Here is a 20770-nt window from a genome sequence, read left to right on the forward strand (position 1 = left end):
AAAAGGCAGGGAGAGGGCAATGTTTAACAGAGATCACTCACTAATAGTAGAATTCCCTGCTTCAGTGAGGCAAAATCTCAACATATTGGGAAGACAACCACATTTTATGGATGGGTGCCTCTAAAAGATTTTGAGCTAATTCTGATTATTTCATTAAATTTTGTCCTAAAATGATATTGGCTTCGTTTGGTTCATTTTCCTTCTAAGTAATTTATCTGTTATGGATTTTGATGTTCGTTGTTCCTGTGATGTCAAGGAGTCTGTCTGCATGAGTGTTTATCATTGCTCTGATCCTTTCCAACTACCACAGGAAGAAAGGGGAAGGGACATTTTTTAGATTATGCTGAAATAGTAAATTGGCTGTTCTTTTCCCTCTCTTCCTTCTCTCCATGTAACAGAAGAACCAAGCCAGCCCACTGCAGATCCAGGCATGGTCATGGACAGTGTGGAAGCAGGAGACACAACACCTCCCACCAAAAGGAAGAGCAAGTTCTCTGGCTTTGGCAAGATCTTCAAGCCTTGGAAATGGAGGAAAAAAAAAAGTAGTGATAAATTCAAAGAGACTTCAGAAGGTGAGATACTAAGATAGATACTAAGATTTAAATATGTGTTCTAAGTTTTTTATTTTAGAGGTCTCTAACTTTTTCATTTTCTTCCCAAGCTTCCATACACCCTATTTGAAGAGGGAGTTTAATATTTTAGAGTTAAACAATAAAGTGGTCATTCATTAAACCTTATATTCTATAGTCCCAATCCCAGGTTTGTATTTTGATGGGTTTGTTTGTTTTGTTTTTTGAGACAAGAGTCTTAACTTGGTCGCTCTCAGTAGGGAGCTGTGGTGTCATAGCTCACAGCAACCTCAAACTCTTGGACTCAAGTGATCCTTTTGCCTCAGCCTCCCAAGTAACTGGAACTACAAGTGCCCGGCACAACGCCTGGCTATTTTTAGAGACTGGGATCTTGCTCTTGCTCAGGCTGGTCTCAAACTCCTGAGTTGAGGCAATCCACCTGCCTTGGCCTCCCAGAGTGCTAGGTTTACAGGCATGAACTACCTGCCTGGGTATTTTGATGGGTTTAAAGAATCTGTTGAGTGGCAAGTGGAGTCCTTGAACTGTAGCAAATAAATCTAGAATGCTTCTTTTTTTCTACTCTGCTGACTGATCAACATAGAGTTCGTCCATAAATACTTTATTATTGAAATTTCAATTAAGCTATGATTATATAAGGCTTGTTTTTAGGAATGTTTTAGAATGTGCTTTCCCAATAGCACAAGTTATGAAAGAAATTTACATTTTTAAAAAATTTGAAGTTAGTTTCCTTGTTTTTTTGTTTTTTTTTTGTTGTAGAGACAGAGTCTCACTTTATGGCCCTCGGTAGAGTGCCATGGCCTCACACAGCTCACAGCAACCTCCAACTCCTGGGCTTAAGCAATTCTCTTGCCTCAGCCTCCCAAGTAGCTGGGACTACAGGCGCCTGCCACAATGCCTGGCTATTTTTTGGTTGCAGTTTGGCCGGGGCCAGGTTTGAACCCGCCACCCTCGCTATATGGGGCCGGCGCCTTACCGACTGAGCCACAGGTGCCGCCCTCCTTGTGTTTTTTTTTTAATTCCCATGAATAGAAATTTAAACCAATTTTGTGGACTTAAAATGCTAAGAGTTATGTTAACTTTCAACTGACACCTTTCTGAGTGCTGTTTCCCAATTTAATGTTAGTTTTAGAGCGAAAAATATCTATGCGAAAACCCAGAGAAGAGCTGGTTAAGAGAGGGGTCCTGCTGGAAGAGCCTGAGCAGGGTGAGTCTACAGGCAGCCCATGTGCCACTGTCTCTGTGTGCCTGGTGCTTGATGGAGTCTAACGCTGGATTTGAATGCTCTTTTTTCTGTTGTTGCTGTTGTTGAGGTGGGTGTGGGGGCTTTAAAAACAATGTTTCCAGCAGGGTATAGATGGCTCATGCCTATAATCCCAGCACTCTGGGAGACGAAGGCAGGTGGATTGCTTGAGCTCAGGAGTTCCAGACGAGCCTGAGCCAGAGTGAGACCCTGTCTCTAACAATAGCCAATTGTTGGGTGGCACCTGTGGCTCAGTGAGTAAGGCGCCGGCCCCATATATTTAGGGTGGTGAGTTTGAACCCAGCTCTAGCCAAACTGCAATAAAAAAATAGCTGGGCATTGTGGCGGGCCGCCTGCAGTCCCAGCTACTCAGGAGGCTTAGGCAAGAGAATTGCTTGAGCCCAAGAGCTGGAGGTTGCCGTGAGCTGTGATGCCACGGCACTACTGAGGGTGGCAAAGTGAGACTCTGTCTCAAAAAAGAATAGCCAGGTGTTGTAGTAGGCACCTATAGTCCCAGCTACTCGGGAGGCTGAGGGAAGAGAATTGCTTGAGCCCAAGAGTTTGAGGTTGCTGTGAGCTGTGACACTATGGCACTCTACCAAGAATGACAGAGTAAGACTATATCTGAAAAAAATTAAAATAAAATTTCCACGTTTTTCCAAGTGTCTGCCTATGGTCTTTAACTGTGAAATTGGGTGGTTGCTGAAGGATCCTTGGGGCAAACAATACTTGTGTCTCTTTCCGTTCTCAACTTTGTGCCAACTGCAGTACTGTGCACAATTACCTTTTTTGATCAACTTTGTTCCATTCCTATATCACAGTGCCCTATTCTTTTGATTATTTGTTGCAAAGATCATGTTTTGATATTTTAATACTCATTGCTAATTTAATAATGTGAGGACTTCATGCAGCGTATGACTTTGAGACAGAGTCTCAAGCTGTTGCCTTTAGTAGAGTGCTGTGGCATCACAGCTCACAGCAACCTCCAACTCTTGGGCTTAAGTGATTCTCTTGCCTCAGCCTCCCAAGTAGCTGGGACTACAGGCTCCCGCCACAATACCCAGCTATTTTTTGGTTGCAGCCGTCACTGTTGTTTGGTGGGACCAGGCTGGATTCGAACCCACCAGCTCAGGTATATGTGGCGGGCACCTTAGCCGCTGAGCCACAGTTGCCAAGCCAGACAACCAAGTTTTAAAAATAAATTTTATCTTTTGGAGGATAGGGAACCAGACAGATGAACTATTAACTGTGTACTTTGAGTTTTAAACCATGTGCATGTATTGCCAGTTCACGAAATTAAATTATAGATACTGAAGATTTATTATCTCAGCTGTATAAAGACTAACCAGAAAAAAACAAGCTTGAAGGAACAATTCAAAAATATTATTAACCTGGCGGTGCCCGTAGCTCAGTGGGTAGGGTGCTGGCCACATACCCCAAGGCAGGTGGTTTTATTTATTTATTTTTTTTGTAGAGACAGAGTCTCACTTTATGGCCCTCGGTAGAGTGCCGTGGCCTCACACAGCTCACAGCAACCTCCAACTCCTGGGCTTAAGCGATTCTCTTGCCTCAGCCTCCCGAGCAGCTGGGACTACAGGCGCCCGCCACAACGCCCGGCTATTAAGGCAGGTGGTTTTAAAGCTGGCACAGGCCTGCCAAACAACATTGACAACTGCAACAACAACAAAAAAAATAGCTGGGCATTGTGGTGGGTGCCTATAGTCCCAGCTACTTGAGAGGCTGAGGCAAGAGAATTTCTTTTTTTTTTTTTTTTTGTAGAGACAGAGTCTCACTGTACAGCCCTCGGGTAGAGTGCCATGGCGTCACACGGCTCACAGCAACCTCTAACTCTTGGGCTTACGCTATTCTCTTGCCTTAGCCTCCCGAGCAGCTGGGACTACAGGCGCCCGCCACAATGCCCGGCTATTTTTTTGTTGCAGTTTGGCTGGGGCTGGGTTTGAACCTGCCACCCTCGGCATATGGGGCCGGCACCCTACTCACTGAGCCACAGGCGCCGCCTGAGAATTTCTTTTTATTTATTATTATTTTGGCAAGAGAATTTGTTTTTTCTTTTTCTTTTTCTTGAGACAGAGCCTCAAGCTGTCACCCTTGGTAGAGTGCTGTGACATCACAGCTCACAGCAACCTCCAGCTCCTGGGTCAAGCGATTCTCCTGCCTCCACCTCCCATGTAGCTGGGATTACAAGTGCCTGCCACAACACTCAGCTATTTTTTGGTTGTAGCCATCATTGTCGTTTGGCAGGCCCAGACTGGATTTGAACCCGCCAGCTCAGGTGTATGTGGCTGGTGCTTTAGCTGCTCAAGCCACAGGCGCCGAGCTGGCAAGAGAATTTCTTCAGCCCAAGTGTTAGAGGTTGCTGTGAGCTGTGATGCCACAACACTCTACCGAGGGCGAGAAAGTGAGACTCTGTCTCAGAACAGAGAAAATAAATAATTATTACCCTGATTACTTCTGCAGATTGCTGTGGGAATATGAGTGGGTTTCCTTACTTTTTTCCTACATCTTCTACATGATTAGTTACGAACATGTATAACTTTTATTTTTCAAAACACTGTTGTTTGTCTTAGGACACAAAATCTTTCCAGCATGTAGGTAGCTAAGTGCAGTTATAATGCCTCCACTGTGATACCTATTGGCTCTCGCTTGCCCATCCCCTTTTCCACAGATGTTATCGTAACTCAGGCTCTTGTTTTTTTTTTTTGATATAGCCGTTCCTCTCCCTACTCCCTGTCCTGTCTCTCACCTTTCTTGCTCACTCTTCACAAACCCCATGGTATTACTTTCTTGTTTTCACTGTCATTTACACTCTTGCACTATAGTTCCTATTGGTTCCGGGTTGTTTTTGGTCTTACAGATGTAAAGCCTCAAAAGCCCAGTTAAAAAAGGAGTTGCAGCCATTGGAAAAAGATGCCACACTGCCAACCATAAATTTGACCTAAGCTTTATTCAGTATCCAAAATCATAGGGGGAATGGGCCCTGGGGTTGGCCTATAGATCTTTAAGCTAAAAGCACTGTTTGAACCTTGAAGTCTTCGTACTCAGATAGCTTTTGCCTAGATCAAGGGTCCTCGTGATTGTATTTGTTCCCATTTTGTTTTTTTACTTCAAAATAAGATATGTGCAGTGTGCATAGGAATTTGTTCATAGTTTTTTTTTTTTTTTTAAACTATAGTCTGGCCCTCCAACAGTCTGAGGGACAGTGAACTGGCCCCCTATTCAAAAAGTTTGAGGACCCCTGGGCCCTAGATAGTTCTAACTTGACTATATTATAAAAAGAAACAAAAACAAAAAAACAATTTTTTTTTTTTTTTGAGACAGTCTCATTTTGTGGCCCTTGGTAGAGGGCTGTGGCATTATAGCCCATAGCAACCTCAAACTCTTAGGCTCAAGCGATCCTCTTATCTTAGCCTCCCGAGTAGCTGGGACTACAGGTGCCTACCACAACACCCGGCTATTTTTTAGAGACAAGGTCTCACTCTTGTTCAGGCTGGTCTTGAACCTGTGAGCTCAGGCAATCCACCTGCCTCAGCCTCCTAGAGTGCTACAATTACAGGTGTGAGCCACTGCGCCCAGCCCATTGTAGCTCTTGACGTTTAGCATTGTAATTACTCATCTACAAGAAGTCTGTCTTATTCATAAAGCAAAGTACTTAGCATGTAATAGACAATCATCAAATGTGTATTACAAAAAGAAACTACTTATTTCCACTACCACTATAGGGTCCAGATAATGTAGATCTCAGTAATAAGCTAAAAAGGTTAGCAAGGGGATAAAAAGGTTGGAAACCCACTCTTTTCCCTATCAGATCACTCTAGTTACTTCATTTTGTACTTTCCTCTTTTACCTTGAAGGTGGCGAGGATCTAGGAAAGTCAAGCCATGCCATGTTAAAGAATGGCCATACCACCCCCATAGGGAGTGCCAGATCTTCTAGTCCAGTCCAAGTAGAGGAAGAGCCAGTAAGAAGAGCAAGCCTTAGGCAACCCATTCCAGAAGAAGACCCAAAGAAACGATTAGGTAAGAAACTCTGGATAAAGTGGAATGCCCCCAAATATCAGATACCTGTAAGATTTTTTTGAAACTATACTTTACTTTTCTTCCACCCAAGAAATGTAGATGTGCCTCTCCTCTAATAGTAAAAAATCACTACTGTAATGAGCATGTCCTACTGTGCTTCCTTTACTGACATTTTTTTTTTTTTTCTTGGTAGAGACAGAGTCTCACTTTACTGCCTTCAGTAGAATGCCATTATGTCACAGGACTCACAGCAACCTCTAGCTGTTGGGCTTCAGCGATTCTCCGGCCTCAGCCTCCCGAGCAGCTGGGACTACAGGCGCCCGCCACAACGCCCGGCTGTTTTTTGGTTGCAGTTCAGCCGGGGGTAGGGTTTGAACCCGCCACCCTCGGTAACATGGGGCCGGTGCCCCACTCACTGAGCCACAGGCGCCACCCAACATTTCTTAAGTATGTTGAGGTTGGGAAACATTAAGAACGCTAGCCTATGGGCTCGGTGCCTGTAGCTCAAGCAGCTAAGGTGCCAGCCACATACATACACCAGAGCTGGCGGGTTTGAATGCAGCCCCAGCCTGCCAAACAACAATGACAGCTACAACCAAAAAATAGCCGGGCGTTGTGGTGGACGCTGGTAGTCCCAGCTACTTGGGAGACTGAGGCAAGAGAATTGCTTAAGCCTAAGAGTTTGAGGTTGCTGTGAGCTGTGATGCCGTGGCACTCTACCCAGGGCGACAGCTTGAGGCTCTGTCTCAAAAAAACAAAAAGAACTCTAGCGTATAAAACTAATCTATAAATTAAATAGTTGAAGTTGACTATAAATCTATAGATGTTAATATATCAGCTTTTTCATTCTCTCTTATTATCACATATATTGTAAACACAGGCTCAACCGGAAGCCAGCTTCATTCTGAAGCAGAATCTGTTCCTGAGAATGTACCCAAACAGCCTTTACTTCCTCCCAAAAGACCTTTGTCCTCATCTCATGAAGCAAGTGAAGTGCAAGGAAAGGATATCACTTCCTCTGGCTGCACAGCAAGGTCCATCTTCACTACCACCATCACAGCACCTGCTGCCACCACTCCTGCCACAAGCCTAGCAAAGACTGTTCATTCCTCTGTCACCCCTTCCCTAGCACCCAGGACTCTGCCTATTACTTCTGCCAGCACTAACACTACTACTACTACCCTGAGCCTCACTCATACAGTCCCTGCCAAACAACCTCCTATCCCTCCCCCTAAACCAGCTCACAGAAATAGCAACACTGTCATTGGTAAGTAAGTCTTTAGGCTTCTGGTGGGTTTTGTTTGATTTTTGTTTTGGATGGTTCTTTTGTTGGATAACTGATAATATGTTGATTTGGTCTGTGTGAGTTCTTCATATATTATCCCATTGGATATCGTCAATATAGAGAAAAGTCTTAGATTGGGAAAAAATATATGAGAGAAAGTCTTGAAACTGTAGAAGTTGGCAATAAATGAAAACATCACTAGTATTTGGTTTAGGTTTGAGGAGATTTATATTTATTTTTCTAAAGTAGTGTTAACAAACCACTATATGTATTTAGGGGACTGGATATGTGAAGAGTATAACAGATTTAACCTGCTTGTAGTTATCTGTGACACTCACAGAAAAAAATTAGAATAATACCTCAGTTTACAGGGGGCAAAGCAAACTTCAAATGAAAAGTTGGGTTTTAAGGCTGAGCATGGTGGTTCACATCTGTAATCCTAGCACTCTGGGAAGCCAATATGGGTAGATTGCTTCAGCTCAGGAGTTGAAGACCAACCTGAGAAAGAGCAAGACCCCATCTCTAAAAATAGCTGGGTGTTGTGGCAGGTGCCTATAGTCCGAGCTACTCAGGAGGCTGAGGCAAGAGGATCACTTGAGCCTCAAGCTTGAGCTTAAAGTGCCTATAGTACCAGCTACTCAGGAGGCTGAGGCAAGAGGATCACTTGAGCCTCAAGCTTGAGCTTAAAGTGCCTATAGTACCAGCTACTCAGGAGGCTGAGGCAAGAGGATCACTTGAGCCTGAAGCTTGAGCTTGAAGTGCCTAAAGTCTCAGCTACTCAGGAGGCTGAGGCAAGAGGATTGCTTGAGCCTCAAGCTTGAGCTTGAGGTTGCTGTGAGCTATAATACCACGGGATTCTACCAAGGGTGATAAACTAAGACTGTCTCCAAAAGAAGGAAAGTTGGGTTTAAAGAAAAAAATCTGTCAGCGCTTTTAGGAAAAAAAAAAGAAAAAAATCTACTTAAAACTCTCATTGTCTTCCATAAGCATAAACTAGTCTAGTAGATTTTGTAGATACCAGTGTAACTTGTCATTCAGTGTCTTAAATCATATCTTCATGGAGGTACTACTTAAATTGTTCTAATAAATTCATGTTTTATCTTGAGAAAGTTAAGAATGCTAAAATAAGTGTGGGACAGAAAGCTGGGAAGCTAATTAGTAAAGTATAGGTTTAGTACATTTTTTGCATCTACCTGAAGTTCTGTTTAGGTCTGTTTTCTTTACTCAAGTGCATACTTTAGAGGAATTTTCAAGAAAGGCAGGGAAAGAAGAAAGGCTGATGAGTGCTTCAAAACTGATGAAAATGTAGTTTTTCAGGAAAAATGATACTAGGCTTACACTGTTTAAAGTTCTTATTAATGACTGAATGGATGAATAAAAAGTATGCTCATTAAATAATATGATCAACTTGGGTGGAGTGACAAGAAACTTGAAAAACAGGTTTAGAATATATCGTGAGTATGACAGGTTGGAGTAGCTTGATAAAAACAGGGTGAAGATTATTATCACCACCTTGGATGAATAATGTTATGTTGACCTATCTCTCAGGAACTTGAGGAGCTTTCACATACTTATTTTCAAAACTATCTTGTGCTGTAGATAAACTGATTTTATCTACCAGAGAGACAGGGCAATTAGAACATGATGTTGTGACTCATTCAAGGTTGTAGTTAGTGAGAGATAGAAACTGAACATAGGCTTTTCAACTCTGAAGTTCAGACTTCTGTTCTCTTCACTGGTGTTCTAATCAGGATCACCTAAAAGACTTACTAAAACACAGATTGCTGGCTTGGTGCCTGTAACTCAAGCGGCTAAGGCGCCAGCCACATACATCAGAGCTGGTGGGTTCCAGTCTAGCCCAGGCCTGCCAAACAGCAATGACAACTGCAACCACTTGGGAGGCTGAGTCAGGAGAATAGCTTGGACCCAGGAGTTGGAGGTTGCTATGAACTGTGATGCCATGGCATTCTACCCAAGGTGACAGCTTGAGGCTCTGTCTCAAACAAGAAAAGATTAAAAAAAAAAACCATAGGCTCTGGCGCCTGTAGCTCAAGCGGCTAAGGTGCCAGCCACATACACCTGAGCTGGTGGGTTCGGATCCAGCCCAGTCCCGCCAAACAACAATGACGGCTGGAACCAAAAATAGCCAGGCGTTGTGGCAGGTGCCTGTAGTCCCAGCTACTTGGGAGGCGGAGACAGGAGACTCGCTTGAGCCCAGGAGTTTGAGGTTGCTGTGAGCTATGATGCCACGGCACTCTACCCAGGGCAATAGCTTGAGGCTCTGTCTCAAAAAAAAACACACAGATTGCTAGGCCTTACCCATAAGATTTACTAAGTCTGGGATAGGCTTGAGAATTTGCATTTCTAATAGGTTCTCCAGTAATATCGATGCTGCTTTTCTGGGGACCACACACTGTGAGCCACTGTGTAGACCAGTGGTGCTCCATCCTTTTCAGGTTAAGGCAACACGTAAAATAATAATATGTGTAAAGTACTCTAGGCTAAACTGCAGAGGCCATTCTTAGCCTACTTGAGGTGAGTAGTCCAAAACAATAGGCCTTGGGACTGAGGAATGAACATCAGTCCATGATGGGTCCTCAGTAGGAGAAAAATAGGAGAGTTCAGAGAACTTTTATTAAAGTTAAAGAGATTTGGGGTGGCACCTGTGGCTCAGTCGGTAAGGTGCCAGCCCCATATACCGAGGGTGGCGGGTTCAAACCCGGACCCGGCCGAACTGCAACAAAAAAATAGCCGGGTGTTGTGGTGGGCGCCTATAGTCCCAGCTGCTCAGGAGGCTGAGGCAAGAGAATTGCTTAAGCCCAGGAGTTGGAGGTTGCTGTGAGCTGTGTGATGCCACGGCACTCTACCCAGGGCCATAAAGTGAAACTCTGTCTCTACAAAAAAAAAAAAAGTTAAATAGATTTGTTGTAAAGAATTATTCCTTGGTGGTACCCGTAGCTTAACGGGTAGGGCGGCAGCCACATACACCGAGGCTGGTGGGTTCAACCCCGGCCTGAGCCGGCTAAAACAACAATGACAACTACAACAACAACAACAACAAAAAGAAAAAGAAATAGCCGGGCGTTGTGGCAGGTGCCTATAGTCCACGCTACTTGGGAGGCTAAGGCAAGAGAATTGCTTAAGCCCAAGAGTATGAGCTGTGACACCAAGGCAGTCAACCAAGGGCAACATAGTGAGACTCTGTCTCAAAAAAAAAAAAAAAAAAAGAATTATTCCTTATTTTGAAAGTATGACCTTCCTAATTACTTTGTTGTTTAAAAATGCCATTTTCAGAAAAGAAATAAGGTCATAAATGGTGTACTTAATATCAAGGAGACTTGTTTGGAAGTCTTCTAAAAGTGACAACCTCAAAAAAAAGATTGAGATTGGGCAAGAATTTTTTTTTTTTTGAGACAGGGTTTCACTATGTCACCCTCCGTAGAATGCTGTGGTGTCACAGCTCACAGCAACCTCAAACTCCTGGGCTTAAGCAATTTTCTTGCCTCAGCCTCCCAAATAGTTGGGACTACAGGTGCCCACCACAATGCTCTGCTATTTTTTTGTTGCAGTTGTCATTGTTGTTTAGCTGGCCCAGGCTGGGTTCAAACCTGCCAGCCTGGGTATATGTGGCTGGCACTATAACCACTGTGCTACAGGTGCCTGGGCAAGAATTTTTTTTTTTTTGTAGAGACAGTTTCACTTTATTGCCCTCGATAGAGTGCCGTGGTGTCACACGGCTCACAGCAACCTCCAACTCCTGGGCTTAGGCGATTCTCCTGCCTCAGCCTCCCGAGTAGCTGGGACTACAGGCGCCCGCCACAACACCCGGCTATTTTTTGGTTGCAGTTTGGTCGGGGCTGGGTTTGAACCCGCCACCTTCGGCATATGGGGCCGGCGCCCTACTCACTGAGCCACAGGTGCCGCCCTTGGGCAAGAATTTTTTATTGGTCCTTCAAATCCAACTGTTTGAAAACCACTGCTTTATAAGTACTACTGTCTTTTTTTAAAAAGTACTATCAAATAATAGGCATAATATGATAACATGGAGTATCAGCACTAAGGAAGGACCACCATCAATAGCTGACAGTTAAGGAAATTTTTTTTTTTTTTGAGACTGTTTATTATGTTGCCCTCAGTAGAGTGCTGTAGGATCATAGCTCACAACAACCTCAAACTCTTGGGCTCAAGCGATTTTCTTGCCTCAGACTCCCAAGTAGCTGGGACTACAGGCACCTGCCATAACACCTGGCTGTTTTTTTTTGTTTGTTAGCAGTCCCGGGCTAGGTTTGAACTCACCAGGTCTTGAGCATGTGGCTGGCTTCCTAACCACTGAGCTATGGGCACCCAGCCTTTTTTTTTTTGAGATAGAGTCTCACTATGTCGCCCTGAGTAGAGTGCTGTGATGTCACAGCTCACAGCAACCTCCAACAATTGGGCTTTAAGCAATTCTCTTGCCTCAGCCTCCCAAGTAGCTGGGACTATAGGTACCCACCACAATGCCCAGCTATTTTTTGTTGCAGTTGTCGTTGGTTTAGCTGGCCCTGGCTGGGTTCGAACCTGCCAACTTCGGTGTATGTGACTGGCACCATAACCACCGTGCTATAGGTGCCAAGCCATTTTTTTTTTTTTTTTCCTCTTGAGACAGAGTCTCACTTTATAGCCTTCAGTAGAATGCCCCGTCGTCATAGCTCACAGCAATCTCAGACTTTTGGGCTCAAGTGATCCTCTTGCCTCAGCCTCCTGAGTAGCTGGGACTACAGGTACCCACCACAGCCCCCGGCTATTTTTTAGAGACAAGGTCAGGCTGAGGTTGGTCTCAAATTTCTGAACTCAGGCAATCCATCTACCTCGGCAATAATTTACCTTATTAATTCAAGAGTACACATATTCAAATATGGTCTTGGCAAGGGTGTTTCATTGTAGATGGCATAGATAACTGCTGTTCTTAGGGGAGCAGCAAAAATCTGATCAATTGCAAAATATTTCCACATTGATCTTAAAATTCACATTTTTAGAATCTTTTTGTGTGTATATACAATATTTTCCTAGAATATCCTTTTAAAATTTGTTTATGATGACTAACATTAAAACCTAAGCTTAGCTAGCCTTTTACTTTGAATATCTCCAATAGAATGGGATGTAGGTCAAGTAAAATTTATTTTGGGAAAGCTTATTGGGACCCTTTGAGAACACTGATTAGGACCAAAATAACAGGTTTACATAGAAAGTTAGAGGTTGATGATCAAGAGAAATACTCTTTATTTTGCAAGATTAGCTCCTGTGTGATGTGATGATTCACTTCTTACAGGTCATTTGGAGGCCTCCAAAGGTACTTTACTGAATCAACACCTTTGCTGAGTCATGGTGGACTTTCGGGAATCAATTGGGATATATACTGTCATAATACAGTGTGAGGGCTTCTCATCTAGTATACATATTGAAAGTCTGCTCTGGGCGGCGCCTGTGGCTCAGTGAGTAGGGCGCTGGCCCCATATGCCAAGGGTGGTGGGTTCAAACCCAGCCCCGGCCAAACTGCAACAAAAAAATAGCCGGGCGTTGTGGCGGGCGCCTGTAGTCCCAGCTACTCAGGAAGCTGAGGCAAGAGAATCGCGTAAGCCCAAGAGCTGGAGGTTGCTGTGAACCATGTGACGCCATGGCACTCTACCCAAGGGCTGTACAGTGAGACTCTGTCTCTACAAAAAAAAAAGAAAAAAGAAAGAAAGTCTGCTCTGTGCCAGGCCTGTGCACAGCCTATGGATATGCTGATAGAGGCAAGCGTTACCCTGCCATCAAGGAATCCATTATACAATGGGGAGTGGACATGGATGGATGAGGTACAAAGGGACTATTAGAGGTGTGTATACTAATAAAAGCAGTAGGATACAAAGAATGGAGCCAAATAGTCAGAGACTTCGATGCAGGCTGAGTCCGTGCCCGTTTGTAATGTGATCTTGGGGAAGGCACCTAACTTCTGTGACTGGTTTTACCTCATGAAAAATGGTAAGGATGATAATGAGAATATGACTTTAAGAATAGAAGAACATGGCTCAGCAGTTAGGGCGCCAGCCACATACACCAATCAGGCAGGTTTGAACCTGGCCTGGGCCTGCTAAACAACAATGACAAATGCAACAACAACAAAAATAGCTGGGTGTTGTGGTGGGCGCCTGTAGTCCCAGCTACTCGGGAGGCTGAGGCAAGACAATCGCTGAAGCCCAGGGGTTAGAGGTTGCTGTGAGCTATGATGTCACAGCACTCTACTGAGGGTGACATAGTGAGACTCTGTCTCAAAAAAAAGTGTTGGCTCAGTGCCTGTGGCTCAAGTGACTTAAGGTGCCAGCCACATACATCTGAGCTGGCGGGTTCGAATCCAGCCCAGGCCCACCAAACAACAATGACGGCTGCAACCAAAAAATATGGGCATTGTGGCAGGTGCCTGTGGTCCCAACTACTTAAGAGGTGGACGCAGGAGAATCGCTTGAGTCCAGGAGTTGGAGGTTGCTGTGATCTGTGATGCCACAACACTTTACCCAGGGTGACAGCGTGAGGCTCTGTCTCAAAAAAAAAAAAAAAAGTGTGCTGCCATTACAGGCATGATCCACATGGCCAGGCGCTGTGGCTCATGCCTGTAATGGTAGCACTCTGGGAGGCTGAGGTGGGTAGATTGCTTGAGCTCAGGAGTTCAAGACCAGCCTGAGCAAGAGGAAGACCCTCTCTGTACTAAAAATAGAAAAAGTAGCTGGGCATCATGGTAGATGCCTATAGTCCCAGGTATTCTACGCAAGCAGATGAGGTAGGAACATCACTTGAGCCCAGGAGTTTGAGGTTACTTACTGTGAGCTATGACGTCATGGCATTTTAGCCTGGGGCGACAGAGTGAGACTGTGTCTCAAAAAAAAAGGAAGAATAGGGCGGCACCTGTGGCTCAGTGAGTAGGGCGCCGGCCCCATATGCCGAGGGTGGCAGGTTCAAACTCAGCCCTGGACAAACTGCAACAAAAAAATAGCCGGGTGTTGTGGTGGGCGCTTGTAGTCCCAGCTGCTTGGGAGGCTGAGGCAAGAGAATCGCGTAAGCCCAAGAGTTAGAGGTTGCTGTGAGCCGTGTGACGCCACGGCACTCTACCCGAGGGCGGTACAGTGAGACTCTGTCTCTACAAAAAAAAAAGCCTTTGCATTTGCTATAGAAATTTAAGATGTCATTATTAATGGTCTTATAATACACAGGTAAGGTATCTAGATATCATTATTTAGATATGTTAACAATGCCCAATAGTGTTTATTTTTTATGCCATCTGAATGTTTAAATTTTTTAATAGAGTACTATTTTACAAAAGAACTTCTATCGGGCGGCGCCTGTGGCTCAGTGAGTAGGGTGCCGTCCCCATATGCCAAGGGTGGCGGGTTCAAACCCAGCCCCAGCCAAACTGCAACAACAACAACCAAAAAATAGCCGGGCGTTGTGGCGGGCGCCTGTAGTCCCAGCTGCTCGGGAGGCTGAGGCAAGAGAATCGCGTAAGCCCAAGAGTTAGAGGTTGCTGTGAGCCGTGTGACGCCACGGCACTCTACCTAAGGGCAGTACAGTGAGACTCTGTCTCTACAAAAAAAAAAAAAGAACTTCTATCAACTTTTTTTCTGTCTCTATTTAAGCTTCATTTTATTTTATTTTATTTTTTTGAGACAGTGTCTTGCTCTGTCATCCATGCTAGAGTGCAGTGGCCTTATCATAGTTCACTGCAACTTTGAAATCCTGGGCTCAAATGATTCTCTTGTCTCAGCCTCCCAATTAGCTGGATCTGTAGGCATGGGCCACCATGTCCAGCTGATTTTATTTATTTTTTATTTGGGGGTGATGGGATTTCACTATGTTGTCCAGGGTAGTCTCAAACTCCTGGCTTCAAGCAGTATTCCTACCTAAGCCTCTCAGAGGGCTAGGATTATAACCATAAGCCACACCCAGCCCTGTCTCTATTCATATAAACTTTACAACAATATCAAGTTTTTAAAAGTTACAGGCTGGGTGGTGCCTGTGGCTCAGTGAGTAGGGCGCCAGCCCCATATGCCGAGGGTGGTAGGTTCAAACTCAGCCCTGGCCAAACCGCAACCAAAAAAAAAAAAAAGTTACAGGCTAGACATGGTGACTCACACCTGTAATCCCAGCACTTCCCCAGGCAGGACATCGCTTGAGGCCAGGAGTTCAAGATCAGCCTAGCCAGTGTAGCAAGACCCCATCTCTACAAAAATAACAGAAAAATTATCCAAGCATGGTGGTGTGAACCTGTGGTCCCATCTACTTTGGAGGCTGAGGCAGGAGCATTACTGAGCTCAGGAATTTGATGTTTCAGTGAGCTATGATGCCACTGCATCCTAGTCCAGGTGACAAAGCGACACACTATCTCAAAAAATAAAATAAATTGGCGGCGCCTGTGGCTCAGTTGATAAGGCGCCAGCCCCATATACCGAGGGTGGCGGGTTCAAACCCGGCCCTGGCCAAACTGCAACCAAAAAATACCCGGGCGTTGTGGCGGCCGCCTGTAGTCCCAGCTACTCGGGAGGCTGAGGCAAGAGAATCGCTTAAGCCCAGGAGTTGGAGGTTGCTGTGAGCTGTGTGAGGCCACGGCACTCTACCGAGGGCCATAAAGTAAGACTCTGTCTCTACATAAAAATAAATAAATAAATAAAATTATATCTACTGTTTAACAATGAAGTAAGTACTCACAAGAGTCTTCCTATACCTCTATATATTTATTTGAATAAATACAAATTTTGTTTCAGGATGACATATGTAGGGACTAGCAAAGCCTTAATACTGAGCTCAGCTCTAATTCTAGGCCTGGGCTGGTCCCTCAAGACATTGTAAAACCATGTTAAATTGAGGTTGTTATTCTCTCTTTTCTAGCTGAACTGTCCCAAGCAATAAACAGTGGCACATTGTTGTCAAAACCATCCCCACCTTTACCACCTAAGAGAGGCAGTCCATCAACCTTGGTACCCACCGTGGAGCCTGCTCCTGTCATCAACACAAAAACACCAAGTGATCAAAGAGAGAAGAACACATACTCTGTGGGCTCTGAACCACTGATGATAATCCCACCTCCCTCTCCATCCCCCCCACTGCCTACTCATATACCTCCAGAGCCTCCACGTTCCCCTCCATTCCCTGCTAAGACTTTTGTAGTTGTGCCAGAAATTGAGTTTATACCATCCTTAGATCTATCCCAGGAGGTTTCCCAGCAAGAAGATCAGAAGAAGGAAGTCCCAAAGAGGATATTGGACCAGAGTTTTGGGGAGCCCCATGTACCTTCTAGACTGCCCCCACTCCCACTGCATATTCGAATCCAGCAGGCCCTGACCAGCCCACTTCCCATGACTCCTCCATTGGAGGGCTCTCACAGAGCTCATTCCTTGCTCTTTGAGAACAGTGACAACTTTTGTGAAGACAGCATCACTCTAGGTCGGACAAGGTCACTTCCCATCACTATTGAAATGCTGAAAGTGTGAGTACCTTTAAAGCTTGGCTCTTGTTTCTTTTTCTTTACTGTAGGTAGCCCTGCCTGAAAAAACTCACTTAGAAAATTGAATAAATTCAAAGTACAAAGAATATTTTGCCAAAGGATAAGCCCTAGAATTTGGACTTTTTTTTTTTTTTTTCCCTGTTTTTTGAGACAGAATCTCAAGCTATTGCCCTGGGTAGAGTGCTATGGCATCACAGCTCACAGCTCACAGCAACCTCCAACTCATGGGCTTAAGTGATGATCTTGCCTCAGCCTCCCAAGTAGCTGGGACTACAGGCACCCACCACAACGCCCGGCCTTTTTTTTTTTTGGTTATAGTTGTCACTGTTGTTTGGCCGGCCCGGGCTGGATTCAAATCCTCCAGATCTGGTGTATGTGACTGGTGCCCTAGCTGCTTGAGCTATAGGTGCCGAGCTGAATTTGGACTTTTTTTTTTTTTTTTTTTGCAGTTTTTGGGCGGGGCTGGGTTTGAACCCCCCACCTCCGGTATATGGGGCTGGCACCCTACTCCTTTGAGCCATGGGTGCCACCCCAAACTTGGACTTTTTAATCCTGCTGATTTCATTCTTTTTTTCCCCCCCATGGAGATTTCCATAATGATAAAAACATTACAAACTTACGTACATGAAAATTAAAACCAGTAGCTTTATATGATATAAGGAAGGCAGTGTATAACATGGTGCTTAAGAGCATTTGCCTTGGAGTAAGATACCCCTGGGTTCAAATTCTAGTTCTGTAAGTGCTTTTAATGTATAGTATTATGAATTAGCTTAACTTTTCCACTCTTTAGTATCTACTGTCTAGGCTTGTAAGAATGAATTTAGACATTCTGGAAAGCACCAATGCCTAATAAGTGGGAGAGCTGGGATTTGAACACATAGCTTTTTAGATTACTAGCTGCTAAAATGTTTCTTAGCCAGATCATTAAAGTTAAAGGAGAGAATTGCAAGTTATTTCATTTGTTGACTTTTTATACTTATTTTGATCCTTTGTCTTATAAATCAATAATCCTCTTTGTTTCTTAAAAGAAAATATAATTATATTAATTTGTTAGTCCAGATGATGAAGAGGAGGAGCAGATCTGCCCACCTTCATTCAGTGAAGATGTGATGTCTACCTCAGTCATCTCTAAACTACCGCAGTGTCTGCAGGAGGAAGAGGAGGAGAAGGAGAGTGACTCTGATTCAGAGGGGCCCGTTCAGTACCGAGATGAAGAGGATGAAGATGAAAGCCATCAGAGTAAGAATGGGTGGAAAAGGCAAAAGAGAAAGTTCTTTCACAAGTAAATCTATTGGTCTTAACAAGTGTAAGATGAAGGGAAACAGGCATCCTTTCCCATAGAGTCATCTGACTAACAGATGTTGGAAACCACTGTGAAGGATTCATTATTCCTGTTATTGACTAAAGAGAAAAAAAAAAATCAAGCTTTCAAAGAATTAAGTTTTTTGTTTTTTTTTTTTTAGAAGTCTAACTGAGAGGGCAGCGCCTGTGGCTCAGTGAGTAGGGCGCCGGCCCCATATGCCGAGGGTGGCGGGTTCGGACCCAGCCCCGGCCAACAGAAAAATAGCCGGGCGTTGTGGCACACGCCTGTAGTCCCAGCTGCTCGGGAGGCTGAGGCAAGAGAATCATGTAAGCCCAAGAGTTAGAGGTTGCTGTGAGCCATGTGATGCCACGGCACTCTACCCAAGGGCGGTACGGTGAGACTCTGTCTACAAAATAAAAAAGAAGTCTAACTGAGAACAATAGACAAAGGCCTGTATAGATACTAGACCTGTGGTCCCTAGCACCTCCACTCACACACACATACTCTCTCACACACACAGCAGGAGGTGAGCCAGGGTTGAGCTAGCAAGGCTTCATCTATATTAACAGCCATTCTTCATTGCTTGCATCACCACCTGAGCTCCACCTCTTGCATTAGGTTTCCATAGGAGCATGAACCCTACTGGATCTAGGAATCTAGGTTGCACACTACTTGAGAATCTAATGCCTGATGATCTGAGGTGGAACTAAGGACATAAGCAATACACTTCCAGAGTCACTGTCTCCCATCACCTACCCCCAAGTGGGACCTTCCCCCGAAGGAAAACTAACTCAGGATTCCTACTGATAATGCATTATGCTGATTTGTATTATTTCATTATATAATACAATGTAATAATAATAGAAATAAAGTGCACAACAAATGAAATGTGCACTTCTTCCCACCCCACCCCCTCCTGTGGAAAAATTGTCCCTAGTGCCAAAAAGTTTGGGGACTGCTGCTTTAAGACTGCTCTGGCACAGTATATCAGCCCCTACTTATATATAGGTGGTAGGGGTTCAGTCCATCAAAAATCACATCAGGGCTTGGTGCCCATAGCACAGTGTTTACAGCGCCATCCACGTACACCAAGCATGGCAGGTCCAAATCTGACCCGGGCCAGCTAAACAACAATGACAACTACAATAAAAAAATAGGTAGGCGCAGGGGCAGCGCCTGTGGCTCAAAGGAGTAGCGTGCCAGCCCTATATACTGGAAGTGGTGGGTTCAAACCCTAGGCCCAGCCAAAAACTGCAAAAAAAAAAAAAAAAAAAAAAGCTGGGCGTTGTTGCAGGCGCCTGTAGTCCCAGCTACTCGGGAGGCTGAGGCAAGAGAATTGCTTGAGCCCAAGAGTTTGAGGTTGCTGTGAACTGTGATGCCACAGCACTCTACTGAGGGCCACATAGTGAGACTCTGTCTCTAAAAAACAAAAAAAACTCACATCAGACTTGCTCAGAAGTTACATTAAAGCAGAATAAAAAAAAAGTGGGTATAAGAGTACCTCTGGTTACCCATTATAGATACATAAACATAAACCCCAGCAGACATTATCTTATGTATAGGAAAAGGCTAGGGTTAGAATCATTTATCATTTAAGGAATATAGTGACTCAAAAGATATAGATAGCTTTGTACATTCTCCTGTTTTGTCTTCAAAGCATTTCCCCAGAGACTTGCACCTCTTAACAGCCAGGGGCTTTGTAAAATTACACTAGCGAACAAAAATAAACAAATATGGCTGCTTACATTTCTTACTTTGTTTCACATTGCTGTGCATCCTTGTGTTAAAACAAGCACTAAGAGGGACCAATTAGATTGAGTCATTCAGATTTGGAGTATTTTAATAATTGTTTCTAGTTTGTTATTTATTTTTATTTTATTTATTTATTTATTTATTTTGAGACAGAGTCTCACTGTGTTGCCCTTGGTAGAGTGACTTGGCGTCACAGCTCATAGCAACCTCAAACTCTTGGGCTTAAGTGATTCTTTTGCCTCAGTCTCAAGTAGCTGGGACTACAGGCACCAACCACAACGCCTGGCTAGTTTTTTGTTATTGTTGTCATTATTGTTTAGCAGGCCCTGTCCAGGTTTGAACCCACCAGCCCTGGTACATGTGCCCCGTGCCTTAACTACTGAAATATGGACGCCAAGCCTATTTTTAGTTTTAAGGAGACATAATAGTTGTACATATTTACTGGGTACATATATATTTTGATACAAGCATGCAGTGAGTAATGATCAAATCTCAGTGATTGGGATATCCATCACCTCAAACATTTATCATTTATTTGTGTTAGGAACATCAAATCTACTCTTCTGATTATTTTGAAATATATGATCAATTATGTGGGGGGTGAGTAGAATGCCATGGCATTATAGCTCATAGCAACCTTGAACTCCTGGGCTCAAGCAATCCTCTTGCCTCGGTTTTTCATTTTTACTAGAGATGGGGTCTCGCTCTTGCCCAGGCTGGTCTCAGACTCATGAGTTTAAGCAGTTCACCAGCTCGGCTATCCAGAGTGCTAGGATTACAGGCATGAGTCACCATGCCCGGTTTTTGTGTTTTGTTTCGTTTTGTGAGAGTTTCAAGCTTTCACCCTGGGTAGAGTGCAGTGGCATCTTAGCTCATAGCAACTTCCAACTCGGGCTAAAGTGATCCTCATGCCTCAGTTTTTGTATTTTTATCTTTTTTTTTTTTTTTTGAGACAGAGCCTCAAGCTATCTCCCTGGGTAGAGAGCTGTGGCATCACAGCTCACAGCAACCTCCAATTCCTGGACTCAAGCGATTCTCCTGCCTCAGCCTCC

The 20770-nt window shown here is 44.2% G+C and overlaps 1 protein-coding gene across 22 annotated transcripts in view; it reads left to right on the top strand.

Annotated features, from left to right (window-relative positions):
* The window catches only part of PHACTR4 (phosphatase and actin regulator 4), a 117381-nt gene that overhangs the window by 75089 nt on the left and 21522 nt on the right, over positions 1-20770 (top strand). For 21 of the 22 annotated variants that reach the window (XM_053576194.1, XM_053576199.1, XM_053576186.1 and 18 more), the window contains 6 exons: positions 399-572; positions 1714-1794; positions 5703-5867; positions 6748-7134; positions 16048-16645; positions 17718-17902. In XM_053576194.1, coding sequence (XP_053432169.1) covers positions 399-572; positions 1714-1794; positions 5703-5867; positions 6748-7134; positions 16048-16645; positions 17718-17902 — 1590 coding nt within the window. The remainder of the gene's footprint in view (positions 1-398; positions 573-1713; positions 1795-5702; positions 5868-6747; positions 7135-16047; positions 16646-17717; positions 17903-20770) is intronic. The other variant, XM_053576202.1, reaches the window with a different exon arrangement.

The sequence above is a fragment of the Nycticebus coucang genome, chromosome 22 (assembly GCF_027406575.1).
Source record: "Nycticebus coucang isolate mNycCou1 chromosome 22, mNycCou1.pri, whole genome shotgun sequence".
NCBI classification, from domain to species: Eukaryota; Metazoa; Chordata; class Mammalia; order Primates; family Lorisidae; genus Nycticebus; species Nycticebus coucang.